The 19437-nt window shown below is 43.6% G+C and overlaps 1 protein-coding gene across 2 annotated transcripts; it reads right to left on the reverse strand.

Moving 5' to 3' along the window:
* Positions 1-842: 842 nt before the first annotated feature.
* Positions 843-14500, reverse strand: Tmco5a (transmembrane and coiled-coil domains 5A). Of its 2 annotated transcripts, XM_038331894.1 has the most exons (11): positions 14466-14500; positions 13402-13551; positions 12867-12990; positions 11145-11195; positions 10420-10491; positions 7090-7146; positions 6582-6641; positions 6107-6171; positions 5066-5123; positions 2952-2992; positions 843-1041 (listed from the first exon to the last, which is right to left on the reverse strand). In XM_038331894.1, exons 1-11 carry the CDS (start codon positions 14498-14500, stop codon positions 843-845), a joined length of 912 nt encoding a protein of 303 aa, XP_038187822.1. The 2 variants fall into 2 exon arrangements, with proteins under 2 accessions (XP_038187822.1, XP_038187824.1); XM_038331896.1 differs by lacking the exon at positions 6582-6641.
* Between the last annotated feature and the right edge of the window lie 4937 nt (positions 14501-19437).

A 19437-nucleotide genomic window follows, 5' to 3' on the forward strand; every position in this document is an offset into this window, starting at 1 on the left:
ATACAATTTGTGTTATTATTTCGGGTAAAGCTAGCTGGGTGGCGGGGAAACGGTCCGCTGCTCCCTCAACACAACAGCTGTTGGCAAAGATAGTTTCCTTTTGCTGAGGTTGCTAATTGGGTAGTGCAGAATTTCAGATGCTGACAGTCAAATTAAAAGCGCGTGCGGGGGGAGGGGGATGATCAAAGAGAAAGAAAGGGACACGAAACCCCGATGACGTTTTTGAGGTTTCTTCTAGCCTTGCCTATTATAATCTCTTACAGTCACAGATTCTGGTTGTTTGACTGTTGTTTTTACTATTGTTACTATTATTCTGGAGACAGGACGTTCCTATAGTGCCTCTGCTCATTTGGAGCTCATGGTCTTCCTGCCCTGTCCCTGAGTATCTGATGGGACAGGTGGGACAGCACAGGCAAGCTGTTGATGCATACACCCTCTAGGTCAGTTGACACTGCTTTCGATTCTGATAGAAGATCAACTCTGAGTTGTGTATTGTGTGTGGGTCTTCTGCATTTTAGGGATACAGGTCATTAGATTTTGGAGATTCACGGAACTCATTGGTCACTTCTAACTTTACAGGTATCTATAGAGTTCTGAAATTAGCCAGGTTTATTAGCACGGCGTACCGTTCGTTCCCTTTATCAACTCATCCGGAGACTCATTGACAGAGTTCTTTACTGGGCAAGGCTAATCTTGGAAAAGTGACACAGAGACAAATGATCACCAAGCAGGCCAGCACCAAGGGGAGCATTGAGGACTACCTCTACCCTCCACAATTTTGCCACCTCCAGTCTCCAAGCCTGTGTCCCCTCTTGCCTTCTGCTGCCGACGGACACTTGGGATCAGTGTGGTAACATGTCTCCTGTCTCAAGTGTGAGGGACGGGAAGAGGAAGCATCGCAGCTTCCATAGGATGTCCCTGCTCAGGATCTTGGGCAGCGCGTTGATGAGGAGGTCGGGGTTTATAAAGCTTAAATGGAAGATCAGGTAACCCAGCAGTCTGATGAAAAACAGTGTGGTAAACAAGAGGGGGCGGAGAACCCTGAAAGAGAAATCCCAGAAACTGTTAATTCCGGGACAGAATAGAAACACAGACCTGAGAGCCTCTGACATCTCCATACACCACCGTCATTCCCTAACACTCCCTTTGCTTAGTCAGTTATTCCTTCCATACATTATTCTATTTTAAAATTTTCATTATGCCATGAGACTTCATTTTGTTCCCTTAGCTTTTTTTCCCCAATTATTTTCCAAAGTAGTTAGCTGCCTCTAAGTATGTATGTCTGTGGGCTCACAACTCCGCCAACACAATTTTATCAGATGCTTAGATTTTTGCCAAACAGTTATAAAATAAGAACTCATTTGGCCTCAATTCACATTTCCATGATGAACACTGAAGCTGAACAGCAGTCCCTAGGCGAGTTGGTCTCACGTGTTTCCTTCTTCTTGCCCATTTACCTCTTAGGTAGGTAGTTTGTGCTTGTTGACTTACAGGAACTCTTTACGTATTGTGGATGTAGACACCTTTCCATCGTGTGCAATGATCTATACTCTCTCACCTTTATCACGCCCTCTGGCTCTCAGGTATCAGAGAACAAATACTCTTAATTTTAATAGGAGGAGCTTGTCTGTCAACCTTTTATTTAACTAGAATCAATGTTTAAGTGGGATGGCATAGGTTTGTTGCCCCGGCACTTGGGAGGTGAGGAAAGAAGGTTATGAATTGGAGACCAGCATAGTGAACTCCTGTTTCAAAAGGCTAAACAGAAAAACAAAAGGAAGTCTAGAGAGGTACTCCCATTTTTCTATTCAAAGTTCTTGCAGGTTTGCTAAATATCTGCAAGCTCATTCTTAGTTAGCCCTTCATGCATGTACTGCAGTGTGGGGGACCTAATGGGTCACCGCTAAGGAATTAAACATGCATGTACTGCATGCATGCCCTTCATGCCTGTACTGCAGTGTGGGGGACTTAATTGGTCACCGCTAAGGATTAAACATGGCAGCAATCAGAGTGAATCCTGCTGGGCTTTGGTGTTATGGGTTAAAGGGTAGCCTGGGGTTCTGGGAGCTCTCTGCTCATTGTTTCAGGGATATCCTAGCTAGGGACACAGGAACACGTAATACTTCATGTATGTGGTAGGAAAGTGTGTTCTCTTTAAGCAAACTTCCCAGGCGATCGGAGTTGACTTTTAAGTACCAATAATTTTAACTGTCCTGATGAGACGCTTTGTAAATCATATTTCATGTTTCTTTATGTCTTCTTAAGTAGATCATATGGGACATAATTTGGCCTTTTCCTGCATGTGGAAAGGGCTTACTAAATACTAATTGTTATACTGAATATTAATTGTTCCTTGCTGTCACGGTGTTTCCCTCAGGACTAACTAACATGTACTTAGGTGTTCAATCTGGAATCCCTGTTCATTGAAAAAGTTTAAAAATTGTATTCTGTGCTGGATACCATTAGGGGTTTCTTTTCCCGGATGTTTCCTGTTTCATAGGTCTGCTGTTAGATGGTGGTGCACTTCCATCTAGGGGTTTGGTCCCCCCACTTCCTGTCTATCATAGCTACCAGGAAACTGTGTGCAACAAGCTACTTCAAACCACCAAAGGGAGTCAAGGAGTCAAGGTGAGAGCTATGGCATCTTGATTGAGAGTGAAGACTTCCGGTCCTCAGCACAGCTAAGTTGCTAACGTCTGACACTGCAGAGCTGAGTTTATCAGTCGCCCCTGGGTCACAAGTCTCATAGCGTTAGAACTGCGATACACAGCTAGTGACACTTGTCTGCTGATGTGTGTGTGTTTGCATGCACATGCGCATGTGTGTGTGTGTGTGTGTGTGTGTGCATACATGTGTGTATCAGGTTCTCCTTGTTTATATTTTGCTCTATGCCAGCAAAGATCCTGGCGCCTCAGCTTCTCAGGAAGTTTCCTGGAAGAGGCCTGGCTTACCTTTTACTGACTCTTAAAGCCTTTTTGGCGATGGAGGCACCCTGGAAGAAACACCAACAGTAAATAAGCAATTTCTGGAAGTTGCCAGATAACGTTAGTGACCAGTAGTTGAATGTTTTATTTACATAAATCTTACAATTTTCTGATATACACACAAAGACATGTAATTTTCAAAGATGAAAGTTACTTTGTAGAGATTTATTGTATTTCTTTTTAAAACTTCTGTCTGTCTATGTGTATATGGAGGCCAGAAGATGTGTCCGACCCCCTAGAGCTTGGCCTTCCGGATGGTTGTGAACTGAATGACTTGGGTGGGTGCTGAGAACTGAACTTGGGTCCTCTGCAAGGACAGAAAGCTGAGCCATCTTTTCAGCCTTAATTTTCACACACAGACACACACACACACGCACGCACGCACGCACGCGCACACACACACACACACACGACACACACACACACGACACACACACGACACTGATATAAAATAGAGAAAGATAAATATTAATGAGGAAATGTTATAGCTGTTATATGACCTACAAACTGGGCCCTCTGAGTCCACATTTCTTTAAATTGCTCATTTGCCTTCTACTTAGCCAAGGGGAATTTATAGCCCATGAGAATCATACAGACATGTCCTAAGAGAGAAGTTTCAAAAAGAGTAATCTCAAAATGAGGCTTTCTGGATTTCTTTCTTTTCTTTCTTTTTGGATTTTTTACTTCTATTTTCCTTTATTTTTCTTTTTCGAGACAAGATTTCTCTGCCATAGCTGTCCTGGAACTTCCTCTGTAGACCAGGCTGGCCTCAACCTCACAGAGATCCACCTGCTTCTGCCTCCTACGTGCTGGGATTAAAGGTGTGCCCCACCACTTGCCTGGCTGGATTTTTTTGATATCTCTCTTCCAAAATATTTTCTCAGCTCTTTTATTGCCTTTATAAAGTCTCTTTGATATCAAGAGTAAGAGAAGTTCTGCCCATATTTTGAAGCCAATAGAACTGGAATCAGAAACTGGAAATGGTTTCTGTAGCCTGAGGGCACTGGAGGGCCTTGGTAGGTGCTCAGCCTCTCGGGCAGCCTTTCCTGCCTGAAGGAATTTAAACATCACTGGCCAGTGGACCCTCATGGGATTATATGGGCTTTGGGAAGACAAATCTATTTTTCTCTGGTCGTTGCTAAGAAAGAGTCCATCGATGGACCTCTGAGATTGTATAGGACAAGTGAGCATGGTTCAACAAAAGCGAATATCTGGTGGACCCAGGACCATAGTCTCTCTTATGGAAAGAGATGGCCTTTTGTTTCTGAGATAAAAACAAAACAAAACAAATGGCACTGAGCTCAATTCCCAGCAACCACATGGTGGTTCACAATCATCTATAGTGGTATCCGATGCCCTCTTCTGACCTGCAGGCGTATGTGCAGATAGAGCACTCATATACATAAAATAAATAAATCTTAAAACAAACAAATAAACAAAGCCCCATTTATCTTGACTACGTGAAAACTTCATTGATTGTCAACCTTGGCCTTAAGGCCAGTGTAACCCAGTATGCCTGTTGGCGTGAGACAGCAAGAAGGCTAAAAGGACTGGTAACCTCCTTCCAAAAAGGTCTGCGATTTTAGACCAAGCTTGGGCTGTGAGCTGGTGACTTCATGATGCTGACTATGGGCAGACACTGAAGTGTAACATACACAAGTCTGACTTTCTGTGTTTTAACTTGCAGAACTACTCCAGCTACCTGATGTCAGACACCTGGTGCCCTGTGTTGTGGAAGATTCAAGACTGTGCTGGGAGGAACAGAAGTGCATTTTGTGATTATAGGAGAGAAAGGGTGTGTGCTGTGTCTATCTCCTCTATACAGTAAGTCATGTTCCATTAATGTTTCTTCCAGCTTTCGAACAGAACTCTTCGGTCTTAGGTTAGCTTTTGAGACTCTGTCTTTTGAGTAGGTAAAACAGGAACAGACAATTGCTCCTTTGCATCTTGGTTAGGGGTGGGTAGAGTTGGAAATGTTTGCAAAGGGCAGTGAGAAAACTGGGCATCCATTTGGTGACTCACAGTTCCTGGAAACTCCCTTGGTAGGCGAAGGCACTGAGCAGAAGGAGCGGAATTCTTACCTTATTAGCTAGGTGGTTAGTCTTTTCTCTCTCAGAATCCATGCTTAATACTTTTGATCTAGGAAGAAAAGGAACCACAAAAGAGATTGAGCAAAGAAAGTATTCAAATATTTATAACATAGAGGACGGTTATTTAAAACATGCGTTATCCCATAGTGTAGTCATTACCTATAGTTGTTTAAACAAATTTAAACAAAAAGCCAGCTCCTTGAACGCATTACCCACTTCCAAGTACTCAGAAGTCAGTCAGTGGTGGATAGAGACCTCCAATAGAAGGCACAGAAAGATCTACCAGAAAACTCTCTTCCAGAACCTCAGCTTAGCAATGAAGTCCCAGTCTAATGTCCAACAAGCATCTAGAAAGACTGGAGGGTGTTCTTCAGGATCAAGAGCCTCTATGTCCTAGGACCTGGCTTCTGGAAAATGCTGCCATTTGTAAGTGGCTGATTTAGAGGATTAAGCAGTTTTGGCTTCCTGTTGTTGAGTCAAAGACTCTCCGGAAATTTAATAAACAGAAATGCATATTCATTAAGACTAGCTCCCAAAGACGGCGAAGTGATGGAGGCAAGGCTCTTTGTTTTGGTTCTGTGCTCTGTACCCCTGAGAAGGAGAGCAAGAGCCTTTCTAGTTTTTAGTGTTCAGCGCTCAGTAGAGTTCTAAGTTTTGGAACACATCTCGTCAGTGTCTCCAGGGGTGTAACTCATGACTCTATCACGACTGGGATTTTATAGTCAGAAGAGAGGATGCTGATGGTTTGAAGTTCATCCTGTGACCAGTAAGGACTACCCCATGTACCAAGGATTTCCAACACCAGCACTTTTTAAAATGCGTGCTTATGCTCTTAATATTAACCCAAATGATAATGTAACCATGGGATAAAGTTATGAAGACGTGTTTCTGTAGTCTTTTAAGACTGTGATTCTAACAAGAGCATAAAAGGAGGGGCTCCTCCCATTCTAGAGGGGACCTGGGCAGAGTTGACTCCAACTCAGCTGAGAAGGGGTTACCACCAAACCAGCTTGTCCCTCCATCAATGCTCACACTTCTCTTTCAAGGAATCCAGTCTCTAGCTCTTCTTCTATTCTCTTCAATGCTTCCTGGTACTTCTTTAAAGAGAATTGAAGGGATCCACAGTTACTATTTGGGTGCTTAATGATTTTTCTAAACATACAAGCACTTTTCACCAGACTACACAATGAATACTTGGTATTCCCACAGCCATTCAAGCCACCGAACTTCTCTCCCCTTACTCCTCAGTGGTGGATATGTTCCCAAGAGTAACTGGGGTGAGACATGAGACATGCTTGTTATTAATTTAAGAACACAGACACTGAGAAGGCGTCTCAGCAGTTACCAAGAATCAAGGAATGGTAGGGTGATATGTGCCAGGGATTGATGACCATACAGTTTCTCCCTAGTACCATATTGAGATAATTATTTCTAGGTAATTATTCTTTGGGCAGCCTGGCTCTGTTTTATCCTGCCCCTGAACAATCCCTTGTATGAGAAGCTGTACCTTTATGCAGAGAGCTTGATCTTCGCAGAGCTGAGACACAAACATATAGTCTTCCATTATCTGGAAACCAAAGTGGAATCTTAGAGTTTTCTCAGTTACTGGTGAGAGCAGAAGTACCTATGTCCCCCCACCCCGTTTCTAGACCCACAATGTAAACTTTTGCTGTATGTATTAATTCATTTCATTTTTGAGCACAAATAAATCATATTTTATAGTCCAAAAGGGAATTATTTCAGGAAATTTGGAAAAGAAGTATATACAAGTATAGGATATGTTCTGTAAAAATGTTCAATTGAAGAAAACATAGAGGATTGGGTTTATCTTCTTAAAAACAAATAAACCACTGTTTAGACCCATTCTTGTCCTGAGTCTGGAAGCTGATGAATCATTAGTCTTTTGAGGGATACACTAGGTTGCTCTGTGTGTGTGTGTGTGTGTGTGTGTGTGTGTGCGCGTGTGTGTGTTATGTTTCTCCTCCTTGGGAAGAACTTTGAAGTCCTGCTCTTACCTTGCCAAGTTCCTTTTCTTGGTCTTCACAGGAAGATTCCAACTGTTGTAACTTAACCTGTTGAAAGAAAAGGATCAAAAGCCTTCGCAGATGAAAACGCACAAGGTAGGCACAGTGTCTCAGTGATAGTCTGCTGGCTCTTAACACATCAGTTTATCATTGATGGGGGCCTTACAGCATCCAGAGCTTTGCGGCTGAACAAAATTCTCTGCATGGAGCCTTCATCTTTTAATTTTGCCCTTGAATTATATAGTTTTAAAATGGATTTTCTCAAAAATTATAAGTCCTGTAGAACTTGCTCCCCCCCCCCCTTTTTTGGAGACAGCATTTCTCTGTGTAGGCCTGGCTATCCTGAAACTAGCTCTGCAGTTAGTTTGGTCCAGGACTTTTGCTCAGTATTTTATCCCTCACTATACTCTTTGTGTAGTATGAATAATAAAAACCCAGAGACAGATATTGGGGTTCAAGCTGAAGATCAGAAAAGCAAAGCAACCAAGCCACTAGAGAGCTCTTACTTTTGAAATCTTCAGACAGAAAAGAGAGCCAGTTCCTGTCTCATCCGCCTTATATTCCTCTCTAGTGTTGGTATTAAAGGTGTGCACCACCACCACCTGCTCTCTCTGGCTAACTGGTGTGGCTGCTGGGATTAAAGGTGTGGCCACCACTGCCTGGCCTCTATGACTGACTAGTGTGACTAGTTTTGCACTCTGATCTTAAGCTTTATTTATTAAAATACAAATAAAATATCACTATACTTTCTTCCCTGTTTTATCTCCTTAACTATCTGGAGAACACTCTTTTATACTGGCCACTATAATAAACTAACACACACACACACACACACACACACACACACACACACTCACTCACTCTCTCTATGGAGAGCAAAGATTGGTAAGACCTTTGTCTCCATGAGGAGCTTTTTATTATAGTTGGGGACATAACAAAAACGTCATTACTATAATGGTCTGTGTAAGAAAAAGCACTAAAAGCCAGAGCATGAGCAGCCGTGTATTAGAGGTGTGGGAGGGTGATGTGAGTGAGAGGTGGCGGGAAAGGCCCCTGTAGTGAGGTGATGCTTGAGGGGAGGCCTACATAATAAATCTTAGCCTGATAGATAGTTGGAAGAAGTGTGTTTTATGGGGAAGTTATCGCGAAGGCTAAGGTCAGGAAGTAGGTGCACATTTGGTGATCGTGAACAGGTAGATGAGTATGGTAGGTCGAACAGGTAGGAAAGGCGGCTAAGGCCTAGATTATCGGTCCTTGTAGCTTCTAGAAGGACTTATAGAACCCCTTGTGACCCCTTTGGGGGTGTCGAATGACCCTTTCACGGGGTCACCTATACCCATCTGCGTATCAGGTATTTATATTATGATTCATGATAATACAGTTATGAAACAGCAACAACATAATTCAACGGTTAAGGTCACCACAACGTGAGGAACTGTATTCAGGAGTCAGAGTATTAGGAAGGTTGAGAAACATTTCTAGAGAGTTCCGAAGGAGTTGTCTAGGTTTTATTATAGGACCCTGGAGCTAGTGGATGGAGTTTGGCTGTTTATTCTGATTGCAGTGTGGATCTGGGGAGGGGGCTGGGAACAAAGTCCATTTGTTATTTGAAAAAAAAACAAAACAAAACAATTTTCTCCTGGCATAGAAAATGGATGGTTTAGGAGTAAAATGAGAAGCCAGGAGAATAGTGATGGAGGCGATTTTAGCTGCCCGTGTCCCTGGTGAAGCAGGGAGTAACAGGATAACAGAGGGAGAAGAGGGTTTGCATTTGGGGTATGTGTTGGAGGCAGAGCAGAATCGCCACACTTCTATGCTCGGCTTTATTTTCCTTCTTCCATCCAGATGCTGTGATCTGACACCTGTGCTCTGCATAGTTACTTCTCTCTGCAGCTAAGGGACACCAAGGCCAGTCATCCAGATGCCCCGAGAGCTATTTTTTCAGGCCAGGGGTGTGCGTCATAAGGTTGGGGAGCAGATACCTCCTTCAGCGGCTGGCCTGAGTCCTACCATGCCAGGGGAAAAGAAGCAAAAGAGATGCTGTGCATCACGCAATAATTAAGCCAGAATGCCACGGAACAGACGACTCCCAGGCCTAGTGACCTTCTATAACAAAGGATGGCGGTAGTTCTTACAAAGGCTGAGATGCTGACAGCCACCATTGCCAGACCCCATGTGTTTCCTATTGCTTATGGCTGGGTTACCTGCAGCAAAACTTGTTCTGCAAAAGGAAGGATCTGGAGAATACTGATCTCTTGACTGTTTATACAGCAAGCACAGTCAGGGTCTTTTTTTTAACCCTTTCTGGTCTTATCTCCAACTTCTTCCTCATGCAGCCTCAGACCCACCATTTCCTTCTTCCCTAGATGTTTTCTACAGGAGCACAGTCAAGCAGGTTTCCTTGCTGGCTTTGGACTGCCTGTGTGTGTGGCCCCCAGTGGCCTCTAGTACTAAACTGGTCAGCAGAAGATGGGATATGAATTCTATATCCTTCCACTCTCTATTGTCTTCAGCATCTCCATTTCTTCAGAGGCTTCAAATAGTGTGGGTTTTTGAACGTATAGGGAAGTTGGATTAGGACAAAGATGTGATTCTGGAAAAAAATGTCAAGAGAATTTTATCTGCTATCTCAGTTAAAAAAAAAGTCTCCAACTCTTGTACTTTTGATTAGATAGCTTGTGGTTGGTTTTGGGTTCTTAGATCATGAAGTATTGAGAAATGCTTCACGTTCACGATGTATTTATAAAATGAGATCATTAAATAATTTAGGGTCTAATGAACAAACCCTTTTTGGATTGTAATAAATAAATATACCTTATTTGACCTTCAGATGACAATTACCAGTCCTAGGTCTGCCTCTATGCATAACCTCAGGCAGACTTCTAAGTAACAACTTCAGAATTGCTAGATAACTCTGTGAGCATTCAGAGAGAACAAGGAGGAAAGAATATTCCATATGCACCATCTCCTCTGTCCCTCAAGCTGAGACTGCGAGAGATCGAGCGATGAAACAGCCTAACCACATGCTTAGATTAAGTACCGGAGCCAGCGTTTAGATGGGGAAACTTCACTCCCTCAATAGTTTGAACCCATATATGCTCCGTTCTTCCAGATAGAAGACAGAATAGAATCTGCTGCAGAGAGAAACTCTTGAGTAAAGGCTGAGGAAAGAGACAAAGACCTCAGTGGCTCTGGCTATGTCAAGTCGGATAGAGGCCAAAGCACAGAGAATTTGCAGCACCCGTGATAATTGTGTCCAACTGGCCAGCTGTTTTCCGGACCTTGCGGTCCACACTCACTCTCGGTTGCCTTGGCTCTTACCTTGGACTCTTCTTGGGTTATTTTCGGATCATCTTGTTCACACTTGACTATCTTTTGTGATTTCCATGCAAGCTACAGTTTCAAATAAAAAAAATACCACATTTCAAATATGGACATAAACGCAACAACTGATACCCATAAAAATAATCCAAGGGGAAAGATATCCTCTGGTGTGTATGGGGTAAGAGTCAGGGCTATGTGAAAACTTCAAGGACGTGGTCTTTGGAAGATCCTTGATGTCCTGTGTAGCCAGCTTTATTCTACATGTGTCTTCTTGTCATGTGACCTAGTCAGGGCAAGCAAATACTTCTTTCTAGCCCCAATTCAAGTTGGGCTACACAGCATTTCAGGGTGGCTCAGAGTGGGTATCAGTTCTCTGTAATATAAAGAGGGTGGAAGGGGAAATCTTTGGGGATTAAGGGTAGTTGTGTGTGAGCTACAGTCTCGGTTGAAGGTCCAATTAACTTCTCGTTAAGGTTCTGGCTAAGCACATCCACAGAGTGTCTATTAGAATCTATTATCTTGTGATAGAAAGGAGAACTAGTGAGATCACTGCTCCTTCCACTCCACAATGACAGAACTATTCATGGCTTTTTGACATGAGCCTTAAGCTCAGGAGAGTGGGATCTATACCAAGCTGAAGCCTTTTTGACACTTTCCTTATCTTGCCTCTTTGGGAATAACAATGCTGTGGAGGTACGGAGGACCACAGAGCCCCATCCTACCTTCCTCTGAAGTTCTGAGATGCTGTGGACCAGAGCCTCATTCTTCCTCTCCTGGAGAGAGAAAGGACCAGCATGTAAGTCTGAATCACAGTAACATTGTCTACTGCTATTCGGTTGGTATTCCCGTTTCACCAGGCAGTGTTTCCATGCACAAGTGTGGGCTTATTTGAACAACGTAAGTAGTAAGGAGATCTTGAAATCAAATCACAGGTGAAATAATCAGTAGCATACAAGGGATAGAGAGATTTACATTCTCAGCACTAAATATTACCCAAGAAACCCTACTCTCCCCAATTCCCTCCCATGCACGGTCACAGTCTTTCTATGCAAAAAGATTAGCTTAAAAGCCTCCTCCCTGAGGACTAGATTTCTTGGTACCAGAAGGCTCCATGGAAGCTTCCAAATGAGGGAAGCAACCAATTGTCTATCCATCTGTGCCTCCTGTGAATCACACCACCAATCAGCATGGCATGATAGCTCCAAAGGTGCAGTCGTGATACTTACACTTTGGTGGTAACCAACAGCTCTCTAATATGGGACTCAAGACTTGCTCAGCAAAGGGGAAATCATGCCAGGTACAGAAACCTAGCCGAATACCCAGGCTAGTGAAGGCATGGATCTTGGAGGAAAGTTGAGCACCCCTTTGCTAAACCAGCACGTTCATCTTCTAAATATTTGTCTTTCTTCCCACAGACAAGTGTAGTCCTCGCCCTAAATCAAGGAAGCTTCTCTACGAAACAGAGGGCATTACAAAACAACAACAATAACCAAAACCCACCAAAATGCAGAAGTATGAACCTAGTCCCATCTGAGATATCTTTAATACAATTCCTGCACCTAAGGCTCAGGGATCTTGTCAAGAAGGAGGTGCAAAAATTATAATAGCCAGAAGAACAAGAACGTTTTTGTGAGGCTGTGTCTTTTAGAAATGTCAGAAGCTACACACATAACATCTCAACAACATGGATATCTAAATATGACTTGAAGGGGGATGACACCAAGAGACACACTAATGTCAATGAGGCCCTCGACCCTACACAATGTTACAGTCTGCTAAGAAATACTGGAGAGAAACCGTTTCACCCAGAAAAGAGCACACTGCTTAGTCATCCAATACCAAATGGTTAGCCTTGAAAAAAATGCATCCAAGTAACGAGATACAGACTGAGCAGGTTATATTTATGTATTTAGTAATATCCACACACACATATATGTGACAATAATTAATGAAAAGAGTGCAGAGTGGAATATATGTGAGGGCTGGAAGGGAGGGAAGGGAAGAGGGAAATGATGTTATTATAATTTAAAAAAATTGACAAAAGAAGGAAATATGCTAATTATATGCTTATATGGATTTTATATTGAAATGATATTTCAACTATGTGGGATTAAAGACCTCATCAAAGCCGGGCGGTGGTGGCACACGCCTTTAATCCCAGCACTTGGGAGGCAGAGGCAGGCAGATCTCTGTGAGTTCGAGGCCAGCCTGGTCTACAAGAGTTAGGTCCAGGACAGGCTCTAAAAAAAAAAAAAAAGCTGCAGAGAAACCCTGTCTTGAAAAACCAAAAAAAAAAAAAAAAAAAAAAAAAAAAGAAAAAAAAATAAAGACCTCATCAAGTTAGGATCTAAAACGACTAGCTTAGCTGAAAGGGGGCTGTGCTCAATGGTGCACATATGGCCAGGATGACGTCATGGACTCGCTTTCTCCAGTGTCATGCTCACAAGTCTGGCTGTTTCTTCCTCCAGCTCCTGCAGAACCTTTTCTCTTTCCATCACGGCGTAGTTTTCCTTCTCCCAGTCCTCATCTTCTGTAGGGTCTCTAGTCTGGGTGATCTCACTCTCTAGCCTGGATGATGCAAGGGTAAACCAGAAAAAATCGTGAAGGACAGGTTCAGAAGTGGTAAAATCAGAGGTTGATGACTGCATGTGCATCTCAGGTTGGAAACACTCCTTTCCCGGGTCCACAGAATCAGGCCATTTCCAAGTCATAGAAAAGGAACAACCTTATACCAGGCCAAACACTCCAGTGTTCTTCAACTCAAGGAAAGCTCTGCCTAGTTTTTTAAGTAAGTGCATTTCTAAGCTTGTGTCTGAATGTCCTAGCTGGGGGGAACCGTTGTGGAGTGAAGGGTAGTTGTTTGCTACATGGGATAGAGTTCTCTACAGAAAGTAGAGAAGTTGAGGATTTTTTCCTCCTCCTGTCACCACCCCCCTTCTTTCAGGTTGAGAACTTCCATCATGAAACTTTAGGACTCACCTCTGGATTTCATTTTCTTTTTCTTGTATTTTGAGAAGAAGTTCCTGGTTGGCCTCATCAATTCTCTGCATATCCCTTTCAAGGTCCATGTTCAAACTGATAATGTTCTTCTTGGATTGGGCCAATCTTAAGATTTCCATCTTTTCTGACCTATAGGCACAGCCCCCCAAATAAACAAGGGCTGGTTGTCTCAAGAGCAAAAACTCACCAGGTTAGGTGGGCTCTCTAGAAGATAGGTAATTCATCTGCTGTGTTCCTCCTGGGAACACGTTTCCTATTTTCATTCTTGGGCACACACACATCTTAATCACACCCTAAACTGTCTCAGTAATTCTCAACCCAACGAGGGCCATCTTGAGATGCACCTCCATTCTGATTTCAAGAGAAGCTTCACTTCCTTAAATAGCCTCGTGCTGGAGAGAACTGTTTCCCATGGCAACCTTTTCCTAAATTGTTCTTGAGACATGCTTATGCAATACACTTTTATTGACTATTTTTATCTAGGCACCTGCTGCATCACTTCTGAGTGAGTCTGCTTTATTCAGAGACAGAAGTTTCTACTACCATAATAGGGCTTCACTCGTTCCTCCCATGGTTCCCCTTCTCGTTGATTATACTGTTTGAGATTTTCATATGAGGGCCATTTCAGTGACTACATACTTATATTCCAGGAATGTCATTCAAGAGCACAGATGTCTGTTTTGAAAATAAAAACTGAATGAAATGATAACTTTAGGGAGAGTACCGAAGTCAAGAGAGGCTCACACTAAACTTTTACTAGCCTGGAAAAGATTTCATTGACTTGTTTTTGGAGTTCTTGATTGGGAATAGGGTAGTATGGCCCAAGGATTTTGTTTTGAGAGACATGAAGCACGACATTGGAAAATATCATGGCTTGGGTGGGGAATTTATAGTGGTTAGCACTCTCTAGAGGAGTGGAATGCTTGGGAGATGGGTTGAGGGGCGGGGGAAGGGAGAGGTGCTGGAAGATCAGAGAAGGTATGGCCAGCAACCTGCCTCACACCTGATGCCTGGATGCAGCTTTTGTAGTTTCTGTTACTTACTCGTAATCTAGCTGACTTGCCTTCTGTTCTTCCATTGTAGACACCTGAAATGTTAGCAGAGATGTGGTTATGGACTGCAGAAATGGGCCCATTAATCTCCCAAATAGAAAGTCAACGAACTGGTTCTCTCCCTTCAGAGCCCCTGGGCTGGATATGACAAAACCCTCAGCTTTTTCTGCTCTTCCTCTGCATCAGGAAGTGAGGGTGCAGAGATCCACTGGAAAATTCCATAAGCTGTCTCGCAAGCAAACACACCTAGAGGCTATTTGCCATAACAACTTGTGTTGGAAACCTAGACAAAATATTAGGAAGAAACAGAGGTGCTAAGTTTTTCTCAAGTCTTCTTTCTTTGTGATCTGCAGCTTTCTTAAAGGTCTCAGGGTACAGATGTAGGGGCATCGCTGCACTGGAAAGTAATGGGCTGTTCTCTAGCCCCTGGCCACTGCAAACTCGGTGGGAAGTGTGTCAATGCCAATCAGGGATCAGAAAAGGAAGGGGAAGGCAACTCCCTCTCTGCCCTCTAGCTGCTTCCCCAAACTTTACCTCCCTTCTATTGATGTGCTGTGGCTTCCTAATCCTGCCCTAGTCAATTAGCTTCTGGAAGACTCTCATCTCTTCCCAGTGGAACCAGAATTTCACAACCTTCCATGGGGTTATGACTCCACAATTGACATAGGATGGTCAGGACGCCATGTCACAGTGGTGCTGATAACAGGCTCTTGTTAATCTTTAAGAAGTCAGAACCTCGCCGGGCGGTGGTGGCGCACGCCTTTAATCCCAGCACTCGGGAGGCAGAGGCAGGTGGATCTCTGTGAGTTCGAGACCAGCCTGGTCTACAGAGCTAGTTCCAGGACAGGCTCCAAAGCCACAGAGAAACCCTGTCTCGAAAAACCAAAAAAAAAAAAAAAAAAAAAAAAGAAGTCAGAACCTCTATAGATGTGTGGGCTCTGTGGCTAAGTCTGCCCTAAACAGGGACAATCTTCAGGGAATCTTGTTTCTAAAAAGTATAAAGGGACAGCCTCTCTAATCATGTCTCTCCGATAAATAGGGCTTGCTTCTTCCCCAAGTGGGAAGAAGATGGGAAATTTGATCTTGTGGCCACAGTGATGCTGTTATATGACCAACTGATGACCCATTTGTCCTATGGGTATCAAAGAGTAAAAGTGCCAGTGTCTTCAAGAGGGAATGGGACAATTCAAAGCACCCTGAGGGGTGTGTGTGTGTGTGTGTGTAGGGGGGTTACATTGATTTTATTTTATTTTATTTTATTTTATTTTATTTTTGGTTTTTCGAGACAGGGTTTCCCTGTAGTTTCTAGAGCCTGTCCTGGAACTAGCTCTTGTAGACCAGGCTGGCCTCGAACTCAGAGATCCGCCTGCCTCTGCCTCCCGAGTCTGGGATTAAAGGCGTGCGCCACCACCGCCCGGCTTGATTTTATTTTATATGAAAAAAGAATGGGAATGTTATGCTTAAATCCATGGGTCCCCACAAAAGCCAGCAAAGGAGTCCGAGTCCCATATGTAAAAGCAAAGAGCCTTTATTTTAATCAAGTTTGCAAACTCAGTCTCTCTGCATGTCCAATGTATTGGAATCTCCGGAGAGCCCCGAGCTCAATTAGAATTGGGTTTTTATAATAGTAAAGGTGGGGATGAAGGGACTCTGAGGTTCAGAACCCCTGATTGGCTGACATTTGACTAGGAGTGTCCTGGTGAGGTGCACTGCCAGGTGATCCTATCTCCAGCGGTTGGAATGACAGGCATTTCCTTTCAATGGTCTGCTCTTGGGTGGGAGTCGGATAATCTCAGTTTGTGCTGTTTTCCTGCTACCAGGTATTGCTACAGAGTAAACTACAGAGACTCATGCCTCTTATTTAAATTTATTGATGGCCAGAGTCCCAGGTGATAATGGTTGGAAGTAAAGAACTTCCTTTGGGTGACCTGCCCAGACTTTGATTATCATGGCTGGCCCCCACAGGGAAAACATGAGCAGGTGAAGGGAATGAGGGAAGGCATCGAGTGTGTGGCAAAGGGAGAATACGACAGTTTTAAATTGGGTGGTGCAGAGAGCCATGGAGTCTCCTCAGGTTTGAATGCAGTGTGTTGGTGTGTGAAGAGGTTTGATGGACAGGAGGAGAACTTGGGGTGTGCTGAGGTAACTGCAGGTTACCTGAGTCCAGCAGGTCTAGCAATACCAGCAAGGGACACCAAGGCCCAGTTTGCCTGCAGAGGCTCATTGGTTCATGCAAGCTTGCTACCGTGAGAGTTTCAAAGATTCAGAGCCCCACCCAGAAGATAGAAATTACAAGAGATTTTAACGTTCGTTGACAATGGCCATGATTGTCTTGGATTAGTCCCACAATGTCTTTTTTTTGCAAGCTTTAAGGGAAAAATCATTCACAGAAAATAAAAAAAATACTCATTCTCTATACTGGAACACGTGTGTGTGTATGTGTGTGTGTGTGCACAAGCGTGCACGCGCATGCACATCAGCTCTTGCTGTGTGAGACCAGACAAAGTGAGGCCAAAGAAGAATCCATTTTTGTGCGGGGATCCTTTGGGACTTCGAACTTCATCCCAAACCCTCCCCCCAACCCCCGAGAAAAGCCAGGAGCCGCGAGGGGAAGTATTAGTTGGAAAAACCCTAGAGACACAAAACTCCTGACTGCCACCCATACATCACCCGTGGTTATACAAAAGATGTTGACCACCTAACTTCCCTTGTCGATTGAGTAACAATGGACCAATCAGATAAGTTTCCAGACAGTCAGGGGACAGTTACTATGGGAGAACAAACCCCCTTAGGCAACGACAACCTATCAGAGAATAACAGCTAAGCTTTACCTAACCTTTGGCCAATTGTGATACAGGATAAGCAACTTTGTACTTTGAAACTGTAATCTTGTGACTGACTGCTTTGTGGCTTTTGTCTTTAAAAATCCCTTACAATAGTAGATGGGGTCCTCCTCCCTCCATCTGCCCTGTCAGACTGTGAGGCAGGGGACCCTGTTAGCCCATATATAATAAACGAGATCTTGCTTTTGCATTTGCAAGAGTGTGGCTCCGTGGTGGTCTTCTTGGGGTCTCAGGACTTAGGTATCGCAACAGATGATAACGTCCAGGATGGCAGCCACAGAAACCTGTCAGGTTTCAGGTCTCTCCTCAGAGGAGACCACCTTGAGGTGATTTGTGAGCCAGGCCGACTTCTTAACATACTGAAGTTTCTAGCAAACTATTTGTAAAATTAATGGCCTCTGATGACCCCTATTACCATCTTCTGAAAGAAGGCTTCTCATTGCTTTATGAAGCTGTACACAGAAGAGTAATTAAGTAACAATTCAGGCCAATGGCCTCTCCCAGGAATTGATGGTTGTGAGAGTTCATTAACCCCAGCTGGCTGTAGCTTCACCAGGAGATGCCCGGGACCAAGGTTATTGCAGCTGTTAATGGAGTGGACAGGGACTTTAAGTGGGATAAAAATAAAGCCGTGTCTCCTGCCAGGGGAGCCTTTCTCCTTGAGGGGCTGCCCCAGCTAGTGGGTGGAGCCACAGGACCTGTGCTTGGGACCCTGCACGGGAGGGGACAGCAGATTGCTACCAAGGAGAATTATTAAATCAAGGTGGAAACAGGGCCTTGGGGGCAAGTTAAGGTTTTTTTTTTTTTTTTTTTTTTTTTTTTTTTTTTTTTTTTTGATACAAGCCTCTTCCTGCAGATCACAGATGGCTTGATTAACACCCATTGCAGCGTTTGAAGCAGCTGTTCTCCATGGTAAAGTTTCTATGCCCTCCCTCTCCAGTGGGAAGAATGGCCGAGATTCATTTCTCGGCTACTCCCTGCTGTCAGAACTGCCTCTGCCTTTGTGAGTAACTGTTGGGAAATGCTTGCCCTGATTGCAGGCTGGAGTCCCCGCTGGATTTGCTGGGCCTCTGCCCATTTGCTGTGGGGGCTGGCCAGGTAGGTGCACCTGGGCCCTCCGTCGAAGCTGCGGGGCGCCTCCAGCTGCTTGGTGAGGCCGATGTGAATGGAAAAGCTATCTTGTCTGCTCACCTTGCTTGTCCTTTCTTTGAAGGTTGCTAAATGTGTGTTGGATGCTCTTATGAGTAAGGCTGGCTTGGAGGCTCATTGCTGGGGGAGGGGCGAGGGTATCATTTTAGAAAACGGTTCCTCAAATACATTGTAACCCTTGGGTATTTTTGTATCTGTAGTTAAGATTATCACATAGATTCTAGGTTTATTTATAAAATCTCTCTGAATTTCCCTTCAGAATACATTTCTAGTATTTATTTGAACTACTGAAAAGAGACAGTGATAGAGACAGACTCTGTCTCTCTCTGTACACACACACACACACACACACACACACACACACACTCACACAATTCTCTATATATACATACACACATATGTATATGGGGGAGGATAACACTCTCATTTGATCCAGACTGTTTTTTTCCTTTTTAATTATGTACAAGTCAAAATTCAGTGCAATACAATTTAACATCCAATACATCGAGTTTCAGCAGACAAAAGAGCTATGCGTTTCTTTTGAAATGAAATTTACTGAGCCATTGCTATTATAGCAACAGTAAACAACTATAAAGGTTTATCATGGATTTTACCTCATAGAAATAACTGTTTTTCAAAATGTGTCATTAATTATTCAGTAATCTCATTTGCTTTTAAATTATTATTAATTTTAGACTTAGTCATATGTGCAGGTATTTTGTCCACATGTATGTCTGGGTACCATGCGTGTGTCTGTGACTGCGACGGCCAGAAGAGGGAGTCAGATTCCCTGAAACGGAAGTTACAGATGGGTTCTGGGAACCTAACCCGGATCTGCGAGAGCAACGAGTGCTCTTGATCCCTGAGGCATCTCTCCCATCTATCATGTAATTTATTTTGATCAAGTCTGTTGCTTAATCCCTTCTAGATCTATCTCCATTCCTCTACTCCCCATCTCTGTATCTTTAAAA

This window comes from Arvicola amphibius, chromosome 5 (assembly GCF_903992535.2).
Source record: "Arvicola amphibius chromosome 5, mArvAmp1.2, whole genome shotgun sequence".
Taxonomy (NCBI): Eukaryota; Metazoa; Chordata; class Mammalia; order Rodentia; family Cricetidae; genus Arvicola; species Arvicola amphibius.